The following is a 26,886-nucleotide window of genomic DNA, read 5'->3' as shown; positions in this document are numbered from 1 at the left end:
AGGCCTCCATAACCTCCTTACCACCCGGGGCCCTCAGCCTCCGTGCAGGCCTGGTCAAAGGCCTCCATAACCTCCTTACCACCCGGGGACCTCAGCCTCCGTGCAGGCCTGGTCAAAGGCCTCCATAACCTCCTTACCACCCGGGGCCCCAACCAGAGGGAGAAACTGAAGCATGGGGGAATCTGGAGGGGGGCTGTCATTGTCCTTGGAATGCAGTCACCACCTTAGGAACCCAGCTGCAGCCTGTTGAACCTGGCGATGACACTCGGCAGTTGTGAGGGATGACGGTCAGTGACAGGTGAGGAGACCGAGACCTGGGTCCTGATGGGGCCTTGCAGGGAGCTGAAAATGGCAGGGCCCTGGCTGCCAGATGCCAGGCTGATCAGTCGTCACTGCCTTCTGATGAAAACAGCCCTCACCTGGCCCTGGGCCATGCATGGTGTCACAGCAGCAGAAACGTGCAGGGCCCTGACTTGCTGCCTCTGAGCAACCAATCACTCAGTGATGCAGTTGGTCAAATGCACAATGTCTTCTTGTAGGCGGTGGTTTATTCATTTGCTTGTGTTCTGCCCGGCCAAGGGGAAGAATGGTTTTCAGCAACTGACCACTCAGAGATGTAATTGGGGAGCTGAGCAGCCTCAGCCTCCCCAGGCCAATGAGGCCTGTGTTTGCGCCAGGGGTGGTGGGAGACTGTGAAACACGGACTGCTTAGCTCCTTGCCTCGGTTTCCCCCTGTGCAGATCGAACAGCCAATCAGCCTCATCTATTTAGAAAACGGGTCATAATGGGCAAGTCATGTTTGCTGATGGCAGAGGTCCCTTGCAGCGCCATCTGGGGCTGAGAAAGTCAGGGACAAGCCCTCCTTTATGAACCGAAGGCAGGGACCTGCAAGGCCGTGAGGGTTCCTAGCATGCCCCGGCTGCCCTCAGAATACTTGGTGGGTCACCGAGAACACATCCAACAGGAACAGGCAGTTGTCTTCCATCTGCCCAGACTTTCCTTCCCCTTCCTGTCCACCCCTTCCTCTCTTCACCTCCTTCCCCTTCCCCCGTGTCCTCATTTCGGGGAAGAACCATAAAGATCAGACCTTGAAAGCTCCCTCCTAACATTGGTTCCCAGAGTTGTTATTGTTTTTGTTATTTTTTGGAAGGGGGAGAGGTTGTATGTGGTCTGGGGCTGTTGGAGCAGACCGTGCAAGAGAGGCCAGAGGCTTGGAGCAGACATCTGCTCTGCATGCAGCCTGCCCAGGATGCCCCTGCCCCAGTCTTACCGCCCCCACCGTGATAAGAAGAAGGGCAGTGGGGTCAGAGAGAGGACTGAGATGCTCAGCACGTTGTCTTCCCTGAGCCGGACAACGCCTGCCCCCCGCCATCCTGGGAGGGAGCGGAGGGGCGCCTGAAGCCCCGAGCATCCCAGAGTTGGCCACTTTCACACAGCTCCTGGCAAGAGCCTGCCCGCTGGTTCCCCAGCTGCCTTTTCCTTTCGGCTGGATTGATGTCTTTGAAAAAGTGACACCTTGTATTTCATTTCACTCCTTTTTCTGAAAAGTCCAAAGACGTTTACAGGCATGAGCACTGTAGGTTTTATGGAAGCCCATCAAAAAGCAGGGGTTGTTGCCTTTATCTTTACCGAGTGGAAAACAGAAGTACAGAAGGCGGAATAACTCTTCCAAGACCACACAGGTCCTCCGAGATAGAGGGGGAAATCAGAGTAGGTTCCTAGAGCACTGCTTGTCCTGGCTAGAAACCCCCTGCCTGGTCAGGGAGAGGTCGACAGCAAACCAAAGCTGCGTGGTGGGGGCACTGGGCCCCCTCACCAGTCACTGTCAAGGTCTTCACCAGTTTCCAGTAGGTCCAAAGCCAGCGGGGACCTCTGCTAAGCCTGGAATAAAACGGGGAAATTTCACTGAAAAACTGGGATAGGGGGAACCAGCCCGAAGCCTTTTCCTGTTGGTTCCCTGACTCCTGAAATTGCCCTGGAGTCTGGAGCAAGAGGTGGGTCAGTGTGTACCACAGGATATCCAGGGAACATTCTCTTTAAGGAATGCTGATAGGTGTTCTGGTCTAAAATGGTTTTGGGAATATAATGTTCGGTAAAGGCTTAGATGATTTTAAACATACTTATTCTTAAAAAGACTTCTTATCTTTCCTGTAACTAATCATTGTGAAATCTCTTACATGGTGTTACTATGTTTTCCAAAATTATTTGCCCAGGGAATCATTTTATGGTAGAGCATCTTGGGGGCCTTGGGTTTCATAAGAGACACTTTGGGCAGTACTGGTGTAGCTATTGACAAGGCCAGGGTCGCCTGCTTTGCCATGCTCTGAAAGAAACAGGAAGCCTGCGATTGGGCGGAGTGAGGTGCCCCCGTGGCTTGTTGAGTTCAATTACAAGCCTTCCATTCTTTCCATTCCCCCTTTCCTAAACCAATGGTGCACTAATGATTCCAGTTCTCCATTCTACACTTGCGAGTCCTCTGTGAGGGCTCTTTAACAGTATGTGTGTGATGTGGAGACCGCCTCCCTCTGACACCGAGCAGAGCCATTGGAGCCCACGCCCATGGGTGCTAGCCCAGTGCTTTCTGGTGTGATGGTGGCGATGGGTGATTAAGCTACCAAGATGGCGCCTGGGATGATAGTGGGAATAGCAGAGAAACCATGTGAGTTTGGTGAAAAGAGACTCCAGGAATTTGTGGAGTTTTTTTTGCCGTGGTCCTGCAACCTACTTAGATGACTGTTCACAGGTCATCTAGTTTCTCTGGAATTGAGTGTTTCATGTGAAAAAGAGGGTTTTTTAAAAACCATATCTAAGGATTCTTCTAGTGCCATAGTTCTCTGACTCAATACCTCTGCCCGTTGCCCTGATGTCCCCCCCCCACCCGCTAATTTTTCTCCTTTTGTATTTTCAGCTCCTAACCATCGATGATAACTTCTGTGGTCTGGATATGAATGCCCCCCTGGGCGTGTCCGAAATGATACGTGGCATTTCTGTCTTCACGGAGGACAGGGACCGCATGACCTCTGTCATCGCGTATGTCTACAAGAATCACTCTCTGGCCTTCGTGGGCACCAAAAGTGGCAAGCTGAAAAAGGTAAGAATAAGGTGCAGTCATTCTGGTTATTGTCAACCGTTTGTCCCCACTGAGACAGACATTATCTCATGCTCTTCTGCTGCGTTGGGCCTGGTGGGCGAGCGATACAGGCTGGCGTTAAGGAGATATGCTGCCGTTGAGGTTATGAGTGATAATCTGATCTCTCCTCTGCCTTTGTACCTGGGTTGTTGTGGGAGTCCCGCCGGGGGAGTATGGATTCACCTCTTCCCCTAAGCCTGGTGTGCTCATAGAGGTGCCACCCCAGCCTCCCTAGGCCGTCCAACATAGCGTGCTCTCTTTAGCTTGGTTTTGTGCCTAAGGCAAGAGAATTATTAGGCCTGCATGGTTGGGAAGGTGGACAAGAGGCAAGGGATGTGTCTGCTCCTCTTGCTTCAGCCCTTCTGGCTTATATTTCCTTCTGGAATCCATTCAGGGAAATGGAGGAAAGAGCAGAACCCAACGGAGTTGCTGTTGAGGCTGCTGAGAGTCCAACTGTGGGACGCGGAAACCCTGGGTGTTGTGGTGCACGTAGCAGTTGCTTAAGGTGGAGTAGAATGGTGTCATCTGGGGACATGAGCTTTCCTCCTCATTCTTCAGAGGCTTGCAGGGTGCAGGGGCACTGGGGGACGTTGGCCCCTCAGCGAGGCTGGGGGCACCTGTCTCTCCAGGACTGTTCTCTCAGCCAGCTCTGTTCAGGCTTCTCAGCTCAGAGAGCTGGGGCTGGCTCCCGAAGGTGTCCCCCTTGCTCAGAGTAGAAGCCTTTCTAAGACTGTAGGCAGTGCATCCTGTGTTGGTGTTGGCTGATAATCGTACATCAGTCTTGTCCCAGGGAGATATTGATGACTCCATGGGGCTCTCCCGGCTGTCTTATTTTGATTTCCATTGGAATTCTCTGGACATTGTATGATACAGACTGATAAAGCCAGCATCACCTACCTGATCAGAGAGCCTCTATCCCTCCCATCGTGTTGCTGTATTTTGGGGCATTAGCTCAAGATGGTCAAGGGGAAATGTTCTTTGCAGAGCTTGACTGTGCCTACTCTCCTATCCTGCTATGTAGCAGTCGGTTTCAGCAATCGTTTCTCTAAATTGTACATCTCTGTGGAGTAGGCCGTGAGTCTGGGGTATGAGAGTGTGGAGATCAGAGGCGGGGAGCAGCATGTGCAAGTTGGGGGATGTGCACGAAGTAGTTATGTGGGTCGTATCTGGAAGGGGAAACAGCACTGGTGAAACGCCATGGCGCTTCGCACGGAGGATGCCGGCAAAGCACTGCGCATCTAGCATTGCCTCTGAAGGGTAACACACAACAAGTGTCAAGTTAACAGGTAATTTAACCATAGTCTGTATAGCTTTAAGAACTATATTTTGTAGTTCCTCGCCCTTCTGCAAAAAGTAGACGAAACACAATTGAATGTTTTATTGCTGCGTTGGCCTTTTCTATTGCTGATTACTCCTGTATTGAGCTGAATTGCATGGACGCCCAGAGAAGATGCTGCAAGGCGTGGGTGTATTGTCCCCGCACAACTCCTGTGTCCATTGCACCCTTCTGGGCTTTTCCTCTAGTGCTCACTGTCACTCGTCACTTCCACTTGCTGTCAGGAATCCTGGTCAGCTTCAGTGCCTGTCCTCCTCCTCCGCCTGCGGCTTCTGGCTTTCAGTGGGCCGGGAACACCGATACCCAAACTGGCCGAAATTGTGTCTAATAAACCTCTGAACAAACCAAGGAGATATGTGAATGAGCTTCTGACCAGGGACTTTGAGGACTTTTCCATTGGTTGCTCAGGTGGCTTCATTCTGCGCTATGAGCCAGGGAGCTTGGTTTGCAGGAAAAGTGAATTCTGAATGCCAAAGGCATTCCCATGTACAGTTCGTACGATGAGTCCCTATCGCGACATGTCTGCAGGCCTGCTCCGCCTGGCTTGATGGGTGACTAAGCAGTGTGGAGAGTAAATAAGTAAGCGAGGCAATCTGGGGCGCTTTAGCTCTTTTCTCTAGTGAGTCCACTCTCGGGGCAACGGAGAAGTAACTTACTCCAAGGCTCTCCCAGAGTCCCCTGCCCCGGACTTCCTACCAGGTGCCAAGGGATCATTTACTTGCTGGCAAGATGTAGTGGGCCCTGTGGATGGATCTTATTTATTTATTCTTTTGCTATTGTCTGAGCTGCTTGGAATATGGTGTCAGTGAGAGTTCAGTGCACATAACAGAACAGTTATTTTCTCTTGGAGGAAAAAAAAATACATGATTCCTGGCTATGACTACATCATAAACCCAACACAGTCAGCTTGCAAATGCATGCCGTTGGTCAGAGGGGGGACCGAGGCCGATGGAGGCTGGTTTTCACTCACCTGTGGGAGCCTGTCCCCTGGTCGGAAGTCAGAGTGGTGCAGTCTCCACGATGGTGGGCTCAGGATGTCCCCGGAATCTGGACAAGCAAACTGCACAGAGACATCCCTCATGGGGCAGAAGTGTCTGCAGAGGTCAGCCAGGCCAATACCTGACTACCAGGCTTTGTCAATGGTGGGCTGGCATTTCTCATTTTTATTTGAGGGGTGGTTTATATAAGAACATTTCAGTTTCAGCCACCTGGGATATTACATTTAATTTCCAGAGCAGTGGTGGGACTGGTGAAGCATAAACATTTGAGAGGTAAGAGCAGAAGGTCATGTGAGAGGAATGAGCCGCCCCCCACCCCTCCCCGGGAAAGCAGGGCCGCTGAGCATCCAAACTTTCTGCTCCAGGAGCTCAGAGTGGCAGCCTTTTTAATAGTTTTGCTGGAGCCCGGCTCCTGCTGCTGCAGACTCAGCACAGCCGCCCAGGGGACAGTCTGAGTTGGGAAAGGAAGGCTGGCCCAGTGAGTCTGTTGTTTGAAATAATAAAAAGTGAAACTAGTTTGTTTATTTATTTTCCCAAACAATAGAATTCCCTACCGCCCTGGCTCGCGAAGCACCACTCCCCTTTCCTTGTAATAACTCTGCCTTGCTTTTCCCAGAGGTTATTGGGGCCACATTCACCTCTTGGGCCGGGGCCCAGCCATGAGAAGCGTTGGGACGGTAGGAGGATTTTGCAGGGAGTTCTGTGAGCTACTGAAAGCAGAGGATGAGAAAAATGGAAATCACACTGGAGCCGTAATTACAGCATTGGCTTGTCCGAGCCCTGTAATAATCTCCTATGTGTGCAAGGGCCTCGTACAGTCCTTTGCAATAGGATAAGACAGTTGAGGTGGGGAGGGTGGGCGGAAGGGGGCTTGGGGGCTTGCTGAGAGGAAGGGAGTTTGCTGTGGGCTTCTGGGGTCCAAGAGCTAGACTGTAGCTATCCTTGGGCTGCCCTCCAAATTACTGATTTTTTGTTTGAAAGAGATGGGTCCCCATCATTCACAACCTTGCTTCTGATGACAGTAATTTCTCTCCTCTAGTGCACACATCACATGAGGCAGGGGGAGAGGAGGTGAAGAGGGTGCTAATTTGGATGTCTTTCATGTTTTCTGATGTGTATATGTGTGTGTGTTACGGCTGGTATTGGCAGCCTTACCCATGGTGTGTGTTAAAGGCATGTGCTGTTAAGAAATACGTCATGTAAATGCTACAGACAACAGGAGGTACCCAGAAACTTAAAAATAACCGACAGACTGTTAAAACTCCAGTGACAGGTAAAACTCTTAAAGCCAACAGCATCCCGATGTGCTTTAGGGTGTCTGTATAAATCTGAAAACCTTTGACCCAAATTGGGGTAATGAGGTCAGAGTCGCGCCTCTGAGGGACAAGATCTTTCTGCTTCAGTATTTCGGCCGGAACCTACTCCTCCCTCTTTCTCTGCTTTTTGCTCTCTCCCACCCCACTAAGTGATGATATTTTATGGCTGCCGTTCAGCAGTGAATTACCGCCTGACATTAGTGGAAGAGACTAATGTTCATGGTGAACCAAAACATCATAAACTTCCGCTTGAGGTGTGATTGCCCCTTTCATTTTGTGATTACATCTTTCCTGGGTGTTTTGCAAGGTAAACTGCTCACAGGCAAGGGGCTGAGCACTCTGTGGATGTCGCTTAAGTGGAAGTCTGGCTGCTCTCGCTATGGCGTCTGGTCGGACATGTACGGGGTATGTGTGTGTGTGGCGGACGCGTGCACAAACCACAGCCTACCAGCCTCTCCTGGTAGGAACTGGCTGTCTGTGTCAGCATGGAGAGTTCACAGGAGTGGATAACCCAAAATCATTCTTATTTGGGAGTTGTTATGCAGATTAGTTGAAATTCCTAATCTATTTTCTCCTTGAGCTTCTTTTGAAATGGATTTGCTTGTGTTCTGTAGACCCTGGGTTCGGGTCTAGAAGGGTGAACAGCCAGAAGTGGGACAGAGGAAGACCCACCTGGGTCTGTGTCATTCTGACCATAATTCCTTGTGAATGGGTGGTGTGTGTGTGTGTGTGTGTGTGTGTGTGTGTGTGTGTGTGTGTGTGGGCAATGCCTGAGTCACAGAGCAATGTCAGATCAGAGATGGGCAGTCCCTGCTTTTCAACTTCCTCAATGTAGCTAAGACTTTTTCTGAATGTTCACCTGGAAATTCGAGTAGATTTTAACTAAAAAGAAATTCATGCTGTGCGAAGACTCTGGATGGCTGGAGACATCATGCCATCACGTGGAGATGGTGTTGGACACCAGCTTGCCTGGGAGAGCTGGGATTAGAGTACAGGTCGGGTGTGTTTGGTAAACGGTTAAGCTCTGTTGTGTCATGAGTTTCTCCAACCAGAGGTGCTAAGCAGTTCGCGTGTCGTTCGACACCCAAGAAGAAAGAAAAAGAAACATGGGTGAATCGATGCTGGGAAAAGACCATCATAGCACTTTGGTTTGGCCAGTGCTGTCATGTTGTTTTTGCATTTCCCGCCCATGGTTTTGCAATTATTAATTCTGTTTGGATCTTAACCTGTGGACTAAGTGAGGGGTAGGCTGAGGTTGAGGTGCTACAGACAGAAGAGCTCTGTAGATGGCCCAGGGGTGCTGTTCTTCTCTGATCTCACGTCTTAAGCTGGGACGTGAGGTGGCTGTCCCATCTGCAGTCCTGCAAGCCTGGAGTCCCTGGGACTGAGCTTCAGAGCAACTTTGCCTCACGTCAACCCCTCCACTCCTCATGGTCCTTCACCTGCTTCTTTTTGGTGTCCTCTGCAGGGTTTTAAGTCTTTCTGTTCATGTTTACCAGGCACGTAGATAGGGAGAGTAGCTCAGTTGGTCCACGTCCCCTTGGGCATTGCATAGGTTCTTGGACAATATTAAACCCTCACTCAACCATCCTTTTCCTGTAAGTGCATCCCCGCTGGGAAGATTTTCTCCCTTCTTCCGACTTTTCATAGCTCTGCTCTTGGGCCCACCCACTGTCCCTGCCTACCTCTGGGGGATGGCTGGCGGTCACTCAGAGCTGACCCAAGCAGGTGCGAGGAGGTGTCCTCACCTTGTAGCTTTCACTGCAGCCCCTATCAAAGCAGCTAGGGGCCGATCACTGGGACACAGACTCGTTTCTCTCTTGAAACACTTTGAGATCCCCAGAAAACACAACTCTGAGTCTATTTTCTAAATGATTACCGTGAGTTTGCATGACTTAAGGAGATAGTTCTAAACAAGCTTTGCCAAAGCATGATTTACTGATACACATATGCCAGGTTTTTGAATCGTGTGTGTGTGTGTGTGTGTGTGTGTGTGTGTGTGTACACATTTGTATGGAATGATTCTGATCATAAATTAAAATGCAAAGACATTAGCATTGAAGAAAGTGCTGCAGAAACACCCCCAAATCATAGAGATGCACGCAGTCAGCTGATGCCGGAACGCCAGACCTGCTGGAGGAATTCGTCCAGTGACACATGCAATTGGAGTAAAATATTGTGCTTTATGAGAACATATCATTAAAATGAAAACTAGCAGCATCACAGAAGTCGGGCCTTGTAACCAAGACAACAAAGATGGGAGAGGATGAAAGACATGATGAACCAGAGGAAGAGGGAGGAGGCAGAGGCAAGAGGAGGAAGTGGACCCCCAGCTGTAAATGGTCCCCTTATCGCTGGGCTTGTATCTGATTGAATCTGGATCAGAGGAGAATGGAGTGTTGGTCAATACCAATGGAGGCTGTCAGCGGGGACAGGAGCAGGGAGAGCTTCGTTTCCTGACATCACGGGGCTTCCTGCTCGGGCCCCTTTGGTGGGGAAGGCGGTGGCAGCTGCACTGACTCAGAGCCCACCCGTTGAAGCTCTGATTGGGGATCTACTTGTTTTCAAGTGACATCCTGTGAACGTGGCTGTGCCACTTGCCTCTTGGAGGGGGTGGGGGAGGGTTTCACAGTGCTTTTTCTAGCAGCTTTGGCTTCTCCTAGAGTCATTTACAACGCCCTCTAAAATAGCTCTCTCTCAGGTCTCCCACATTCACTCCATACTTTCCATCGTAGCCTAGGAGACACAAGGATACTAGTTACAGATTGCTGTGTAACAAATTAACCCAGCCGTCGAGGCTTACAACAACATGTAGTCTTAAAGCAACTGTAGTCATCCATGGGTTCAAGGCTGGAATGGGGGAGAATCCATTTCACTATCACACATGTGGCTGTTGGTGAACCTCAGGTCCTCACTGGAGACGTTAGTCTCTTGCCACATGGGTAATCTCGTGACAGCGACTCACACGACTTGGAAGGAAAGAGAGAGAGAGAGAGAAAGAAAGAGAGAGAGAACAAGAGAGGGTGTGCAGGAAGAAAACTCAGTCTTTTTGAAACCTAATTTCAGAAGTGACACCCCATCACTTTTGCTATATTTCTATTCATCAGGACTGAGTCAAGTGGTCCAGCCCACACCCAGGGGGTGAGGGAGGGGCTCCACAAGGGTGTGAATACCAGGAGGCAAGGGCCTCTGAGATCATGTTAGAGGCTGCCTGCCCCATTAGGACTTTGTTTATGCTTATGGGCCACTGAGGACACCCGAGCTAATACTCTGAAACTTCAAGGTCACACCAGTGGTGCGGGAAGGGGCACAGCCTCCTCAGGGACAAAAGTGGCCCAGCACTGAATCCTGTCTTCCAGGTCTCTGAGGGTTTGGTTTGCAGGCATACCAGAGAATCCAGAGGATGACTGGGAAGGGGTGAAGTGGCCTGCCACACCCCCAGGGCCAGCAGGTGAGGGGCCATCCCCAGCAGGAGGCCTGGGGACAGGCCCAGGTGCTCCCGCAACCTTAGGGAGAGGGTGGTGGTTTATGATGGTGGATAGGAGAGCCTGGTGTTTGAAATCAGTGAGTGGTGAGAGCTCTGCATGGCCACAGAGAGTGCACGCCCCCTGACTCTGGCCTCTATGGGAATCACCCATTTCTTTACAAAGGGGTCATCTTCCTAAGAATTGAAATTGGCAGGAAAGAGAAGATGAGAAGAAAACCATGTGCTTTCAACACATGGTCGGTACCAGGTACTACTCTTCCAGGTGTTTCCTGTGCGTGAGGTACGTTATCTCATGGAATCCTCAACATCTCCTTTCAGGGTAAATGCCCCACCTCCATTTTACATGCAAGGAAAGGGATTGAGTCACTCACCAGAGGTCACATAATTTGATTTAAGGTCAGCCCTTTGACGTATTTATATAATAATGTCATGGACTCTTCCTGAGGCTTCGCTCTTGGGCCGTGGGTAAAGCTTATCTCACAACTGTGAGAAGAAGTGTCCACCCGGCCCCCGGTACCTGGTCAGTGTGCTTGTAGCCCTGCTTGTCAGTGGCCCAGCCACACCAAGGACACGGGTCCTCCAGCTCAGCCTTCAGCCACGCTCCTGTGCATTTTGAGTCTTCAATGGCCCTGGCTAAATTTCAACACCAAAGTGGAGGCTCCCACCTGAGAAACCCTGGGATTCCCACCTCCGGGTGCTTCTCGCAGCACCAGCCTCCATCCACGGGCAATTTTCCTCTCAAGGAGGGCAATTACGCTGGAGCCAACGGCATCCTCAGCAGAGGGGGCGATGGCCTCGTGTGTGTGTGTGTGTGGGGGGGGGAAGGGGTGTGAGAAGTTTTCCGGGAAACAGACAAGCCCTGTTTTCGACTGAACCACTGACCTGCCACCTGGGACACTCTCAGGGAGTATCTTTGTCTTTCGGGTGCTCCTTAGAACGCTCTCCCCCAACAGCCAGTGGGACTGTGCAGAGTGGTTCCCGATTATTTTTCCTGTTGCGGGTCACCCAGGGGCTCTGTCTTGACTCATTTGGCTGCTTCTGCGTAGTTGCATGCCGTAACTGCTCGGAGTGGGGATCAGAGTATGCCATCTCCTTCGGACCCCTGGTTATTTTCAGCCTCTATCCCCACCAGCCTACCCAACCTTCTTCTTTTTTCTAAGCACCTATCTCTTCCACCCGAGCTTCCTGGCCACAGTCTCAGTCCTGTGCCTGCCGTCGCCACGTCCACCCTCACAGCTCTTGCCTTTTCTTCCTGGCATTGTGTAGTATTATATTCTTAATTCACAGTAATCCATGCATAAACATTACCTTGACTAGATTGCCCAGGGTCGTTGTAAGTCCTGAAGCGGCGTTGGCTCCATGATTTCTTCATAGATTTGGTGCCTTAAGGGACAGTGTGATTGTGCAGATTGGTTTGAAAAACATTGAGTTTGAACTCTCAAGCTCCTTCTGTCGGCTACCGGTTTCTGTTCCCACATACCTTAAACTTGCATCATGTTGACGACCCAGGAGGAGTCCCTGAGAATCCATCACTGCACAGAGGGATAGGAAGTGCAATGGCCCAGCTGTGTGGCAGTGATTTGGGGACCATGGGCAGTCACAGAAAGCTCACAAAGAGTTGCCCTGTTGGAGATACGCTAGAAGGAGCCCTCTGGTCTTCCAAGCTCTTCACCTTCTATTTTCAGGTTGGTCAGACGTACACATGCATGACTGTGTGCCCCCTCCTGCACATACACACACTCAGATTATGCACATGCATACGTACATCACCCCCTTGCACACCCATGCACACCATGTGCATACACTTATGAGCCAGGTCCTTCTCTTTGCACTCGAGCCTGGGGCTGGTGCCCGCTGAGCTCTGCCCTCTTGGGCTGAGCCGCACCTCCCCTGAGTTCTCTCTGGGAGATTAGCAGCACACCATCTAATCAGTTTACCTCTGACTCACCCACTTTGGCTTCGGGATGATGACAGAGTGGAGCTATTTAGCTGTCAAAGGCTCTGACGATTGCCCAGATGGACAGCGCCTAGAACAGCCGAGTGGTTTCCTTCCCCTCCATGTGGGGGTAATGAGTCTCCCAGTTGCTTTTTTACACGCTGCTTGCATCTGCCTTTGGTTTTAATGCCTCTTGCCTGCTGCCCAGGCTTCCGAGCCACCAGCCCAAGTGTGATTTCCATAATTAGCTCAGTGATAATTTAATCCTCCGCTTCACACTTGTTTTTGAGGGACTTGGGCCTGGGGACAAGGGGAAAGGGGACCACTGAACCTTCCTTGGCCTTTGATTTTGTCTGAACTCTCTCTGTCTGGGAACGGAGTAGCTGGGTGGTGGTGAGGGGACACAGGGAGAGAGAAGCATTATGGGTAGACTCTGGATAGAAAGCCGAAACAAAGTTCTCTCTTTATTCCCTTACCTAAGGGTGGGTCTTTTTCTTTAAAAATAATTTTTTTTTTATTGATTGAGTTTAGAGAGAGAGGAAGTAGGAGAGAGAGAGAGACAGAAAGATCAGTCCGTTTCTGTATGTGCCCTGACCGGGGATCGAACTGGCAACCTTTTCACACCAGGATGATGCTCTAACCAACTGAACTATCTGGCTAGGGTGAGAGTTCTCTTTCTTTGTTCCCATTTATCCCCCAAAGTAGAAAGGCATGTGAGAGTGGGTATACACGGTGCTTTAAAATGCTTAGGCGAGGAGCCACTTGAGAACAGGAAAACAGATAGTTCCCTAGGGGTCACAGCGACCATTTATGAAGCCAGAGGAAGGCGAGAGAGACCAAAGGGAGCCAGTGCATGCCACCCTGCTGCCCCTTCCTCCACATCTAGGCATCCCCGCAGTCTTCAGAGCTGAGTGTCTGTCCAGGTTTTTATCTTGGGTTTCCCAGTCCTCTAAATGGTTAAGAACCAGACCTGCATGCTCCATGAAGAGTGGGAACTGACAGCCAGGAAATCTCGACTTTGTTGCTGGCTGCACTTGTGATTTTAGACAAATTGTTTATCCACACGTATTTCACCTTCTGAGCAACGAGCATATGCCTGTGTGCACATTTCCTCTCTCTTATGAATGAGCCGAGGATAATAGGGCTTCATGTCTGTAGAGCGTTTCTTGATTTACAAGGAGAAAAAAAAAGAATAAAAATTAAGAAGACGGTAAGGATCGTGTGACTTTCCATGCTCAGTACACACCTAAGAAGAGTCTTCAAACTCTGTGGATGTAAACAGCCATGTGGACCCAGTCAGGGAGTGTGGAAGGTCTCCAGAGGTGGGGGTCTCCAGGGGAAAACCTTGGATGCCCCAAATAGACACACTAACCAGTCCTTACGGGGTTTAACCATGTGTATGTATGTGTGCACGCACACTCAGGAGCTCTTTGGAAGAACTTCAGGAAGCCCAGCAAGTAAGATGAGAAATGTTGTTTGGCTGGGACGCCCTTGGCTACTCACTGAGCTCCCACTGCATTGAGGTGCCAAGGAGAATAAGCCTGTGAGGGAAGGGGCTACAGGCAGGGTGCACGCAGCTCTGAAAAGCTTGAGCTCCCTCCTGCCACCTCCTGCAGCCAGGAACAAGGCCTTTGATTTATGAGCTAACGTTTAGTTGAAAGAATAGCAGGACCCTGGCCAGTGGATAGAGCAGCAGCCTGGCATATGGACGTCCTGGGCACATTCCCAGTCAGGGCACACAGGAGAAGCTACCACCTGCTTCTCTCCCTCTCCCTCTCTCACACTCTTCTCTCCCTTTCCCTCCCCATTCTCTCACTCTCCTTCCCCATTCTTCCCTTTCCTTCCCCAGTCTCTCCCTCTCCCTCTCTCTCCTCCTCTCCGTTCCTTCCTTATTCCCCTCCTATAGCCAGTGGCTTCATTGGTTCAAGTGTGGTCCAGCTGCTGAGGATAGCTCCACTGGAGGGCATCAGCTTCAGGCTCTAAAAATAGCTCAGTGCCTGAGCATTGACCCCAGACAGAGTTTTCAGGTAGATCCCAATTGAGGTGCATGTGGGAGTCTGTCTCACTATCTTCTCTCCTCTCACCTAAAAAAATAAAAGTAAAATAAAGAGCAGAAAAGAAGATCTCCTTTTGCCTTTATAGGATAAATTGATAAATTATTCACAATCTGAACTCATTTCTTCTTCAAATTCTCCAATGCTGCAGGAGTGTATACATGTGTGTGTGATGGGATGTTGGCCTAATGCTCTGGGTCTGACCCTTCTATGGACTCTCTGCTCCTATGGCTGACCCAAGCTCTATGCTCCGGGTTCTGCTGTGTACTCTCGGTGTTGGTTCTTGTCCGGTATCGCCATTTCTCTTCACAGATATTTCTAACATCTCTTGACTCCAAGAGATGGATGCTCTCAGTTCTGTTCTGAGTTGCTTGTAGAAATGTCTCCCTTTGACCACAATGATGCTGTCTTTGGTGGTCATCCCCAATTCTCAGTACATTTTGAGTTATTTCTCTGACATCCCCTCATTCCTTGCATTGACACTTCCCAGAATGGACTTCACCAGATCTCTCAGCCCTTGTTGTCCAGGGGTTGAACTCTAATGCAACCGAATCGGACATGGAACTGACCCCTGTGTGTGTGGATGCCACCCTGGCCTCTCTTATGTATCAACATTGATTCACCATCACTATCCATCAACTTCAGCAGTGTGATATGGACCTCTCTTTTCTGTGGGTCCCACGTCCTAGAAGTACCGATGTTTATTTAGAAATGTATTTTCTTTCTCTTTGAGATGCATCACGTCCATCCTTCTTAGTGTTTTCACACCTCCCTCCATCAGGGAGGGCCCTGTCCAGTGGCTACAGAACAGGAGCTGGGTGCTCATCTCAGCCAAGGACCCACCTGCCACTGAGCCCCTGTGACTTCTGAGCAGCTTGAGAGGAGCCACTGTGACCTCTTTGCTCCAAAACACGAAGGAAAGTCTGACCATGAGAGACAGTGGGAAACCTCGGGGGAACTGACAGAAAAGGTTTCCAATTAAAATAAGTTGGAAAACCAACTGTGGGGCCAGAGAAAGGTGACTTCACCAGTGGCAGGAATTTGGGGTTGCACTTGGTGACAAATTCTCAACCTTCTCTGCCTTTGACTTCCTTCAAGGGACAAGTGACGACCATCCCCTTTGCAGGGCTTCAGTCTTTTTTGCAATAAACAATAGAAGGAATCAGCTGCTCCTTCCCCCACCTTCTGCTTGCTGCTCCATTTATAAATATTCTGTCTCGTAGTGTCCTGGGTTCGTGGGGACATAAGCACCACGTCCTAGTTAGAATGTTGGTTGCTGGTTGCAACTCATTTCAAATGAAGCATGTTGGAATTTGTAGATGTGCCTTAAAATACCAGCTTACCATACCAGGGGTCTCTAGGACCCGGCCTGCCACCTGCTACCACAGACTGGCCATCACCTGCACCTGCTCCTCTTGGTGAGGCGAGGGAAGGACCCCTGTGCCTCTACCTTACATTATAGGACCAGCAGTGATGTCCACTTTCCACCTTGTCAAAATGATGTTGCCCAGAGCGCTCTGAGGCCCTGGGGCTATTCTACAAAATGAGATCATCGGTACTAAATTTGTTTAGCTGACAGCCCTGGACTGGGTTGCAGGGCCCCTGGCAGGCACGGGAGGTAGCCGGCTGGGGCCAGTCCCGAAGGTGCCCCACCTCCTGCCACCACGGCTGTCTGCTGAGAGGGTCTTCCCTCTCCTCTGACAGTTCACACCTCTCTCCTTTCAGCTTTTCAAATTTCCTGTTCTAAGGATGTGGTTTTGTCCCCGCTGCCCCATTTTGGTCCTGGCAGCTTAAAAGGCCAGCACAAAAACCAGGTCAGAGTGTGTGCCCAGGCTGGGTGAGAACCGGCCTGTGCCTCCTTGTTTGTTCTTGTGTGTGGACAGTTGTCTTGCATCACAAGCACTGATGGGTGGCGCTCTGCAACTCCACCTCTGGGGTCATGAGTAAAGTTGAGCCTCGAAGAACCCTCCTCTTCCTCACATACCCAGGCTTGTAGCCCGAAGGGTCCCAGGAACGAGAAACAAGACTCAAGGGTCCTGTGAAGGAGCCAGGGCCCTGTGAGACTGCAGGAGAGGACAGGCTGCTGCTCTCTGGCTGGGGGTGGGCTCCGGGTGCTGCAGGGAAGTGACAGGTGAGGTGACGAGCTTCCCTGCTGGGCACCTTCAGAGAAGTCAGCCTTGGAGGGTCAGGACGAGGGGAGGGGGCAGAAGACACCTCATCGGGGTCCAGATGGGCATTATTAGTTTCCTAGGACTGCTGTGTCAGATCACCCCAGCTTACTTAACAACGACACGCAGCTATTGTCCGATAGCTCTGTAGGCCAGGAGTCCGGCACTGGTCTCACTGGGCTATATACTCAAGACGCCGGCAGGGTTTCCTTCTTTTCTGGAGGTTCTGGGGTGAGCCTGCCTCCTCCTTGCCTTTTCTAGCTTCCAGAAGCTGCCCACGTTCCTTGGATCATGGCCCCTCCCTCTGTTTTCTGAGCCAGCAACCTCGCACCTCTTGGACCCCTCTCCCAGATCTCGTCGCCTCCTCGCCCACCGAGGAAGGGTTTCACTTTCCAACAAGACTCCATGATTAGTTTGGGATCGCGGAGTAATCATCAGTTGAAGCTGGCTCCTGGCACAGGTTGAAATCACTGCTTAATATGTCAGAGCTTAAGCAGAAGGGGAAGAGAGAGGATGGAAAAGAAGAAAAAATGAGCAGCTGCTATGTGCTGGGCCCTTTGCTACCATAAAACACTTTTTTTTTTTTTTTGGCCTGTGTGCAATTTAGAGTTCAGTTTGGCTTCCCCACCAAATATCCAGCTTTGTGCAGGGCGAGGCGTGGGCATATGGAGTTTGAGGCTGCAGAGAGGGAACACTTGGTATGAACATCTCGGGTAGCTCCGCCCCTCCCTGTACTCCCCCCACCGCTGGACACTTCTAAGCCTTCCAGGGCCTGTGTTCTGAGCCTCAGACAGAGTGGGCCTTTCTTCTTGCTCCCTGCAGAAATCCCAGGCTGTGCCCACAGGCGTCTGTACTTACAGGATTGATCTCAACCAGGCTTGTGAAAGGGAACAGCTGATGTGTTATATAATTCCTTTTCTCTTCAAACGTGTGTGTAACAGTATGTGCATAAATATAGTGTGTGAGGGTGGGGGTGGGGTTTGTTCCTGGAAACGACGAGGAGGACCTGTTTGCCATTTTTGATGCTGATTCTGAGACGTTCCTCGGTCTTCCTTCTGTCTCTTCTGCTTCTTCTGCTCCTGCGGGGGCGACAGAGAGGTCACAGGGCAGCAGGCACGGAGAGGGACATGGGAGCATTGTTAGGACTCTGACAGCCTGTCCTGTTTCTCACCAGAAGGCCAGGACTTCCCCGTCCGACCTCGGCTCCTTGGATTATTGAGATGAGAATTTTTATTTCCCTTCTGACTTCACTGGGATTGAGTGTGCAAACTAATAACACTATCTCTGTGCAGGATATGTGTGGTGTCTATGTATAAACAGTAATTCACAAAGCGATAAACAGGGACAATTTTTAAACACTCCTCTAAATGCAAATTACACATCTTCAACCATACTGCACATGTGTCTTTTAAAGCATTAGAGTTTGAATGTAAAGATTTTTTTTATCTTTGTCATAATTTCTTCAAACTTATGTTACACCCAGTTGATACCAAACTAGAGTTTTCTGCCACTGTACTTTTTTTTTCAGAGGATTAAGAACTAGGGGCTCTTCCAGCTTGGTCACACCAGGACTGATGAGGGAGTACACCCCACCCCCACGTGGGCCCGGGAGCCAGCCTGTGAACCAGCTGGTGCCTGGGTGTGTGCGTGTGTGGGTGAGCGTGTGAGAGCCGTGTGTAATTACCTCTGATGGCGTTAGAGGGGACAGGTGTTTCATTAGTTTTGAGAGATTTGGAACATTTTGACTGTGTCGTGGTGTGATGTCGGCATTCCAGAGTGAGCTTGCAAAGGTCTTTCTGCCAAGAAGCTGCATTGCTCAGTCGCGCAGTCATCCTGGGGTGGCGTGTTCCACCATTTGGATGCCACTGTCCTGAGTGACGAGATTACTGAAAGAATTAGACAGACCGAAAGAATGCATTTTCACACCACCTGTGGGAATGCTCTCTTAGGCTGTGGTGGAAGAGACAGAAAGTCTGGGTCCCCACCTTTTCATGTTGTGATTTGGGGCAATGACGGCAGCCTCCATGTGGGTTGATTTTCCCCCTGTCCAGTGAAAACCAGGAAACAGGCTTGTGAAGCAAACCCGTCCCTGGGCAGAGAGGACCGTGAATGGACCAAAGCCTAGGATCGGGGGGGGGCCAAGTTGGCCAGAGCAGTGTAGTAACAGGGCCAAGGTCTTTCCCATGTAGCTTGCAGAGGGACAGCAAACAACTGTGGCTGGACAGAACCCTGAGCTCTTATCTAATGGGTCACCTTGGCCAAGAGTGTGTGACTGACTCTGCTCTGGAAAAACAGTGCAAGCCCATGCCCTTCCCCTTGTAGGTCAGTGAACTTCACACCAGCCACTCTGCAAAACTGTGCGTGCGTGCGTGCGTGCGTGTGTGTGTGTGTGTGTGTGTGTGTGTGTGTGTGTTTGGAGGCTGGGCGGGGGCTGGGCGCTCCTTCTCTTGTTTGGTTATTTGATGAATCAGGAGACAAGTGAGCAGGCAGGAAATCCAGGGCCTGTGGGATTTCAACCCCCTTCTCCGCCAATAACTTCGCAGCCTGTCTCACAGTTCCCGCCGGCGTGAAGCGAGGAGCAGGCGGTTTTACCTGACAGGGCTGTTTAGGGAGTCGCTAATGATGATGATGATGGCCAGCTAAGAGGTGGTGACAGTGCAGGCGTCTCTAAGAGGCTAACGCACATCCCAAACAGGTGGCTTCCCACCACAGAAGCCTCTGCTGGTCACTCAGAAAGCTGCGCAGGACGTTGTGAACAGGCAGCTGCCTCCATGGCTGTACTCCTGTGGGCTTCTTGATAAAGGGTCTGGCAATTCTGCTTTAATCTACCAAAGAAGAGCACAGGGAGGACGTAGAGAAGGTGTACAGGATTTAAACAGGTGGGAAGTGGACGGCTCAGGGAAAGCAAAGGTGGAAGAGATGGAAGCAGGGGGTTACACCAAGGTTGTGGGGATGCCCCTCCCATCCTGCTGGGCCCTGGGGAGCCTCACTCCCCAGCCCCGTGCTCCTGAGCCAGTGGGGTTGAGCCCAATGGGGTTTACTGCCGAGGGGACCTATCCAGGGCCTCTCTGGCCAGCGTGCTTGCTCAGTGTGGGCACTGGCCTGGGTGATATGCATCAGGGAACTCATTCAACCCTCAGAACTTCCCTACAGAGTGGCCATGCTTCGTACTGACAAGAACACTTGAGGAAACTGAGGCTGGGGGTGGTGGTTAAAGAGCTAATCCTAGACTGCCTGATTAAGGCCGTGTGGGCAGGACCCCTCTGTAGGCATCTCTGCTTCCTGAACCTTCTTTTCCCTAAAATGTACATTGGAAAGGAAGCAGGTGGGCTCATGGGTGCTTTTCTAGCCCTCTCTCCTTCCGCTCCACAGGGAGTGGCTTTCTCCTTAGTTAATCTCTCTGCTTTTTCCTTCCCCCAAACCTCTGCCCATGTCCCTTCCCAGTCTGGGATCACACCTGGCTCGTTTGGGTGCATCCTGCCTGTGCTGATACTCCTGGTCCCCTGGCCCTGGTACAGCAGGCATGAGAGGGGGCGAAGGGCTTTACTGTGAATGGGACGATTCCTTATCCACAGGTATAGTAGCCACATACCCAGAGAAATTCCAGATGGCATCACTGTGGACTCCATTTTCCTATTAAGAAAACATTGAATGTTATACAGGTGGGAGAAGAGGCTCTTAGGACATTTGCTTCTGTCCAGGAACCAAATCCTCTTTCCCTAGACTCCAGTCATGATTCTTATAAGCCTCAAGAACAAAGATGGAGGCCTTTTTATTCAAATAAAAACTTACATGAACATCAAACATAAAACTGATAACTAGGAGGTTACACCTAGAGAAGGTTGTTGCTGGGAAGGTCAAGTTGAAGGTGATGGGCGGGGTAGGGGAGGTGAAGAGGGAAGTGGTTTCAGAGCTTCCTTCTCTGTCTTCCCAGTGGTCCCCAAGACCCCTTGGACACTTCTTGGAGCCCAGGGATCCCTACAGACCTCAACTGGAAGTTCCTACCCAACACAGTTGTCCTGTGGGTGGTCTAGACTCAAGACCAGTTCATGAAACCATCCTGGCATACGGTCTGTGTGTTCTGTGTTGCTAGGGTGAGGTCTGGGCCATGTATATTAGAGACTAAAAGAGGGAGGGGGACCTTCTTCTGCTTTACCATCACACCTTCACAGTAGAGACTCCTGCCCAGGACTGCACCTGGCTCTGAGTCATGGTCCTTAAAAGGAAGCCAGCCCTCAGGACATTGCTTTGAGTGTGACTGGGCATTCTCTCTCTGTTCACCGACTATCTCAGAACTGTGAAGCACACGGCTTCTGGCCAGGCCACTTCTGTCTTTAGGACAAGAAACTCCCATCTGAGAAACATCCTTAAAGATAGGTGCTGGCCTAAGGTGGCTACTGAGCATGTGTGGTAGAACACCTGTGCTACAGGTGTTTCTTTAACCTGCGGAGAAGGGTGGGGCTCACTTGTGTCCATTTTCCTTTTGCTAATCGATAAAGGTGTGTTGGCAAATGTCACCTGCGTTATTACTACCACCAGATACTTAGTGACCTCCTCTAACATTTGAATCACGTGTTAATACCCCCCACACCTCCAACCCCTGCCTGTGAAGTAGGTGCTGGTAATCTCTTTCTTGCTTCACAGCTTGGAGAGGTTACCTGCATCAAGCAAGGTTGTACAACTAGTCAGTGGCCCAGTTGGGAACTCAACAACCAAATCTCTGATCCCGAGCCCAACACCGCTGTCACTATTCCACAGGGGGTTTCAGTTGGCACACCTGGCTGCTCAGGTGGGAGGAGGAGCAAGATGAAGAAGGGCCTTTAATTCTAGCGGCTTCTCTGCAGGCCCTCCTGAATCTCCCATAATATCCCGGCTGGCCTCATGTTTCTGCCTAGTGAGCGAGAGCCAGGCTCTTCCAGTGCGTATTCCCATTGTTATTTTTTGCATCTCAGCACCCCTTGCACTGCTATTTTTATCCTGTACTAGAAACTAGTAAGTGGGGGGAGAAATGTTAATTGGTATTATTACAACGAACTGTGTCCCAGTAACATTACAATTCAGAGGCAAGCTCGCCCCCTATCTCTTCCCCTCTCCTCTCCTCTCCTCCCCTCCCCTGCCCCTTCCTTTTAGGCGAAGGCAGGGATTTTATCAGTCTGGCTGACAGCCAGCACAGGTTTCTCTGGCTGGTGCCGGACCTTCGGGGAGAAGCATTCAGGACTCTGACGTACATTGGACGGCCGCTGGGTTCCACTCTGTGGTCCCTTTCTCAGGGAAGGATGTGGGGGTGGGTGAGGCTGGGACGACTTTGGTCCTGTTTTATTCACTGAAACTAGATTGGAGGGATAGTATGTCTGCCCAGGAAGCTCTCATGGGGTGTGGCTTGAAGGGTTTTTGTGAGAGAATCTGGGACATTTGTATTCGTGGCCCAGCTGAAAGTAACAGATAGCAGCCCTCTCAGCGTGTCCCCCCTAAGCCAGCGCTAGGAATGAGCAGATTAGAAAACAATGGCGCTGCGGTCAGAGGAGTTTTGCCCAACTTCCAGAGAAAAGAAAAGAAAAAGGGATTTGACAAACAGGCTGTCCATGGGCTACCTGGGCTCACAGGCTGACAGCGTCTCTCCTGCTGCCATGTGACCTCAAGCAAAGCTTCTTATCCTCTCTGGCCTCAGTAGCCTTATCTGTAAAATGGGGCATGTAGTCTGCATCTCTGGGCTGTTGTGAGGGTTAAAGCCCATTGCACAAAGCGTGTGGTCAGGACTCTGGAAGAAAATAAGCCGTTAAGATGAATTTTTTTCCTCAAGTGTCCTGAGAATCCTGGGGGCTAAGACGGTCCAGGAAGCAGAGGGAGAGGGAAACCCAGGTCCCAGTTTTGAAGGGCTTGAACCCACCCCAGGGCAGATAAAGTCTTCCCAATCCTCTCCCTCCCCCTTCTTTACAATGGGAAGGAAAATTGGTTTGATTACATGGCACCCTAAAACATTCATCTTTTAAATAATTCTTATTGCTTTTTAAAAATGATTATAGCAATATATGTATATAGTTTATACAAAATACAGATGAATAAGCCAGACAATAAAAGTCACCTTCAGAAAATTATGGTTGACACATGAGTGTATTCCTGTGTCCTCTTTTCTATAAATGTGTCCTTTAAATATAGACAACGTCGAAATAATGTAACACTTATATATTTTATATCTTGCTTTTCCCCCACTTTTTATTGTGTACCTTTGTTTATGTAATGAAACTGCAAACGTGATCTTTAATGACAGCCTACTGTTTCATAAGGCTATCCTGTCCTTACTGTTCTGTTCTATATCTTGAAGGTGTCTGGTTTTCTTTCTAATCAATTTACTTTGTTTCCTTTTTTTTTTTTTTTTTTTTTTTTTTGCTCCTGTTAATTTTTTCTCCATAAATTTGATTTTCTCTTCTTTTCTTCCCTCTGGTGGTATGAAAAGTATTTGTCTATTTTAATTTAATAGTGGTACCCTTACATTAAATTTTTTTTTTTTTTTTTTTTTTTTTTAGTGACAGGAGTGGAGGCAGAGACAGACTCCTGCATGTGCCCTGACCGGGATCCACCTGGTGAGCCCACTAGGGGGCGATGCTCTGCCCAACTGGGGCCCATGCTCTGTTGCAACCAGAGCCATTTTTTTAGTTCCTGAGGTGGAGGCCATGGAGCCATCCTCAGCTCCTGGGGCCAAGTCATTCAAATTGAGCCATGGCTGCAGGAGGAAAAGAGAGAGAGAGAGAGAGAGAGAGCGAGAAGCAAGAGGGGGAGGGGTGGAGAAGCAGATGGGCGCTTCTCCTGTGTATCCTGACTGGGAATCGAACCCAGGACATCCACATGCTGAGCCGATGCTCTACCACTGAGCCAACCGGCCAGGGCCTACCCTTACATTTTTGAAGGCATATTTAAACCCATAAACATTAAAGTAAAGAATTAAACAGTATGTTTATATTTTATTCCCCTTGCTCCACTTCCCAATATTTGTTAATATAACCTAGGATTTAAGACATTAATATTTTTCCATCATGATAATTTCAGTGTTTATTCATTCCTTTCATACTTTGTTTTCAACATCTTTCCTGTTTTATAATTGAAATTACACTCCACTATCACTGCTCCTGGATCTATCGCTTTGCAATTCCTCACCTGTGGGTTCTTAATTTTAAGCTGTCTCTTGGTAGATCAGCATTCATCTTTGAGACATTGTTCCTTTCACGGAGAGAATACTGGTAATGTAATTTTAAGCCCCGGAATGTCTGAGAGTGTCATTTCTATTGACCTCACATGCAAATGACAACGTGGTTGAGTATTTTTCTTTCCTTCCCGTTGATGAAACGACTCCGCTTTCTCTGAGCAGTGAATATTGGAGAGAGGCCTGAGGCCAATGGGATTCTGAGTCCTTTGGAGGTTATCTTTTCCTTTTACCTGCCTGGGGGTTTATAGAACTTCCTCTAGATCTCAAAGAGGTTTATCGGGACACGTAGACACGTTGCATTTAAATATACTCTTTCAATCGGCAGCCTCCAGTTTTCAGCTCAGAAAAGGTTTATTATTATTCTCATCCTCTTTCTGCTCCGTGCTATTCTCTCCTTGTATGCTCATCCTGGGTCCCTGGGTTTTGTTGTCTAGGTCCCAGATGTTTTTTTCTCACTACCCTCTAAAAGTTCTGGGACAATTTTCAAGTGTATCTTTACTTCTTTTTTAAAAAAAAATTATTTTTCAATTACAGTTTACATTCAATATTATTTTGTTTTAGTTTCTCGTATGCAGCATAGTGGTTAATGGTTAGACAACCAGTGGAGGGCTAGCCATGCAGCTGAGTGTTTATTTCCAGGTAGCCATTTGTGACAATGCTCGGAGAACTGAGGATTTGAATTTGTCTTAGGTTGCTTCTGATTGTACACAGCCGTAGGTTTTTTTGCTGTTGGTTGCTGTCTTATCGTTCCCACACCTGGACTTTGGGAAGCAGGAGGTGAGGTTGTCTACCTGCACAAAGCTGCCCTTCTCGGTGAACAGAAACGTTGCAGGGAACAGGGACCTTCCCTGTCTGTGTTCTCATGGGCTAGCGGGGTGACTCTACTGGGCATGTGCGTGTAGAAGTGGGATCGTTGGAGGGGGAGGGGAGGGGAAGGAGCAAGGTGTGGTGCACATCTTCGTACAAACATGACTTTGAAAAGCAGACATTTTTGCAGTTGCGTCTGTTCCAATTATCCACACTCCTGAGGAGGAGATTTGGTGCAGATTGTTGAAACCAGCAGATAATTTTAAAGTTATTTCTACTTTGTTTGGGGACGCCTTGTAGTGAGTGTAGAGGGGCCTCCCCATTCACAGCAGTCCCCACGCCACCGCCCCCCAGGCTTCCCTGTGGTCTCCGTGCTCTGTGCTCACACGGGCCAGGCTGGTGTAAAAACAAACCCTGATTCCCCAACATGCTGACCATCAGCCTGAGCATCTGGGGAGTGGGGATACGAGTCAAAATGCCCGAGAGGAGTAAGCCCACATAAAACCTTGGCATTGACCCCCATCCATCCTTTTTCAGGGATGTCCCTAATACCTCATGCTTTTCACCTGAAGGAATCTTACAAAACCAAACACACTCCAGGCCACTCACTGCCCTTTGGTCTGTCCCGGGCATTTGTCTCTGTCCTGCAGCTGACATTCCGTTTGCCCCCTCTTCTCTTGTTGATAGATGCTGACCAAGGAGGTTAAATTCCAAATTAAAAAAGAAAACAGTCTTTTCCCAAACACACAAAAAATTTATTGGAGTTACAAACAAGAACTTAGTTAAGTTCTTGCCATGTGGTTTTTTAATGCAATTTTTAAATTAGGGGCTCTATCCCAGGAAACTGCCTGCTCGGGGATATTTGTCTCCTGAGTTGCTGTCTTGGTGCAGACAGGCAGCCCAGAGGGTCAGGAGGCTTCCCGGCTGGGCGGCCGGAGGCAGGTGGCGTGTCCACACTGCGTCTCTCTGGTTTGGTCTTGTGTTGCGGTCACACGGGCCTCCCCTAGACCCATGTGCACACGCGTGTTTATGCTCACAGAGCTGTGCATTTTAGGGCTGTAATTGCAGCCCACGTCCCCACAACATTCTAGATGTGAAGGGAAAATGAAGGCTTTACACATTCCCAGGATGTAATTATGGCCACAGGCAAACCTTGTTCCTCTTGGCATTTAGCCCAACTCTCCGTTGCTGGCAGCTCTGGGAGTGGATGGGCTTGGCAGAGGAACCGTTCCCCAGCCTGGGTTTCTTGGGTGACTTTCTGTGGCACTGTCCTATTCATACATGAAAGCGTATGTAAGCGTGTGCTGCAGTGTGTGTTAACAGGCTGAGCCTCTCCCTGTGACTTGTACCCACATCGATAAGAAGACCATCACCCATTTCCCAAAGCCTGGCCCTCGGAGCCCTTCCCCCGCCCTCCCCAGGGCAGACACCCTCCTGATGTCTCACAGCTCCGATGGGCTGCTCTGCTTCTGTACATGGCAGAAACGGAGTCGTGCAGCCCTGTTGTGTCGCTTCCACTCTGTTCTCCTTCATGTCTATGACATTGACTCAGATCACTGCCGAGAGCTGTTTGTCTACCCTTGTGGTTGCACAGGGTTGGTCAAAAGGAGGTTTTCAGTTGTGAGTACATGAAACACTGAGTTTACTCTTGTACTATTATTTATTAATTGTTGTATTATTTCCCAGATGAACCACGGTAAGCCTACTTTGCCCCACCCTGTCTAACATCCCATTGTGTGACTGTAGTAAATTTATCTTTCTGTTTTATTGTTGACCAGCATTCGAATGGTGGCGCATTTTTGCCTTTTATGAATGGTGTTGCTCTCTACACTCTTACATATGTCTTGTGGAGTCCATCTGTTTGCATTCCTCCGGCAAACACACCTAGGAGTGAAATTCCAGGTCGTTGCGTGTATTCAGCGCTAGTGGAAACTGCCAACGATGGACTAGATGTCCTCAAAGGGCATTCTAGTTGTAGGAGGCTGGTTAACATTCTCACTCAAAAAATGACATTAGGGGGGTATCTTTTTAGATAGCACAGTGTCGTGGGTTCTGGAGGAAGATATATATCTGGGAATGTTAGGTCAACAAGCTTTTTATTGAGTGCCTGTTGTTCTAAGTGACAGGGTGTGTTAGTTTCCTACCACTACTGTAACAAATTACCACTAAATTGGTGACTGAAAACAACACACACTTAACCTCTTGCTGTCCTGGGGGTCAGAAGTCCAAAATGGGTCGAAACCAAAGTATCAGCAGAGCCATGATCCCTGCAGAGGCTCTAGAAGAAAATCCATTTCCTTGCCTGTTCCAGCTTCCAGAGCTGTATTTTTGGGTTCAGGGCTCTTCCCCTGGTCCCTTGAAGGCCGGCAGCATAGCATCTCTGAGTCTCTGTGCTCTGTCCTCAGTTGGCCTCCTCTTCTGTGTAATCTCCTCCTGCTCCCCCCTCCCCCTTA

At 49.7% G+C, this 26,886-nt stretch overlaps 1 protein-coding gene across 1 annotated transcript in view; it reads left to right on the top strand.

Annotated features, from left to right (window-relative positions):
* The window catches only part of PLXNA4 (plexin A4), a 419,755-nt gene that overhangs the window by 77,157 nt on the left and 315,712 nt on the right, over positions 1-26,886 (top strand). Inside the window, exon 3 of the mRNA XM_066362710.1 lies at positions 2,909-3,091. Within this exon, the coding sequence (XP_066218807.1) occupies positions 2,909-3,091 (183 nt within the window). The remainder of the gene's footprint in view (positions 1-2,908; positions 3,092-26,886) is intronic.

This window comes from Saccopteryx leptura, chromosome 2 (assembly GCF_036850995.1).
Source record: "Saccopteryx leptura isolate mSacLep1 chromosome 2, mSacLep1_pri_phased_curated, whole genome shotgun sequence".
Classification (NCBI taxonomy): Eukaryota; Metazoa; Chordata; class Mammalia; order Chiroptera; family Emballonuridae; genus Saccopteryx; species Saccopteryx leptura.
This window is presented reverse-complemented; position numbering and strand designations above follow the sequence as displayed.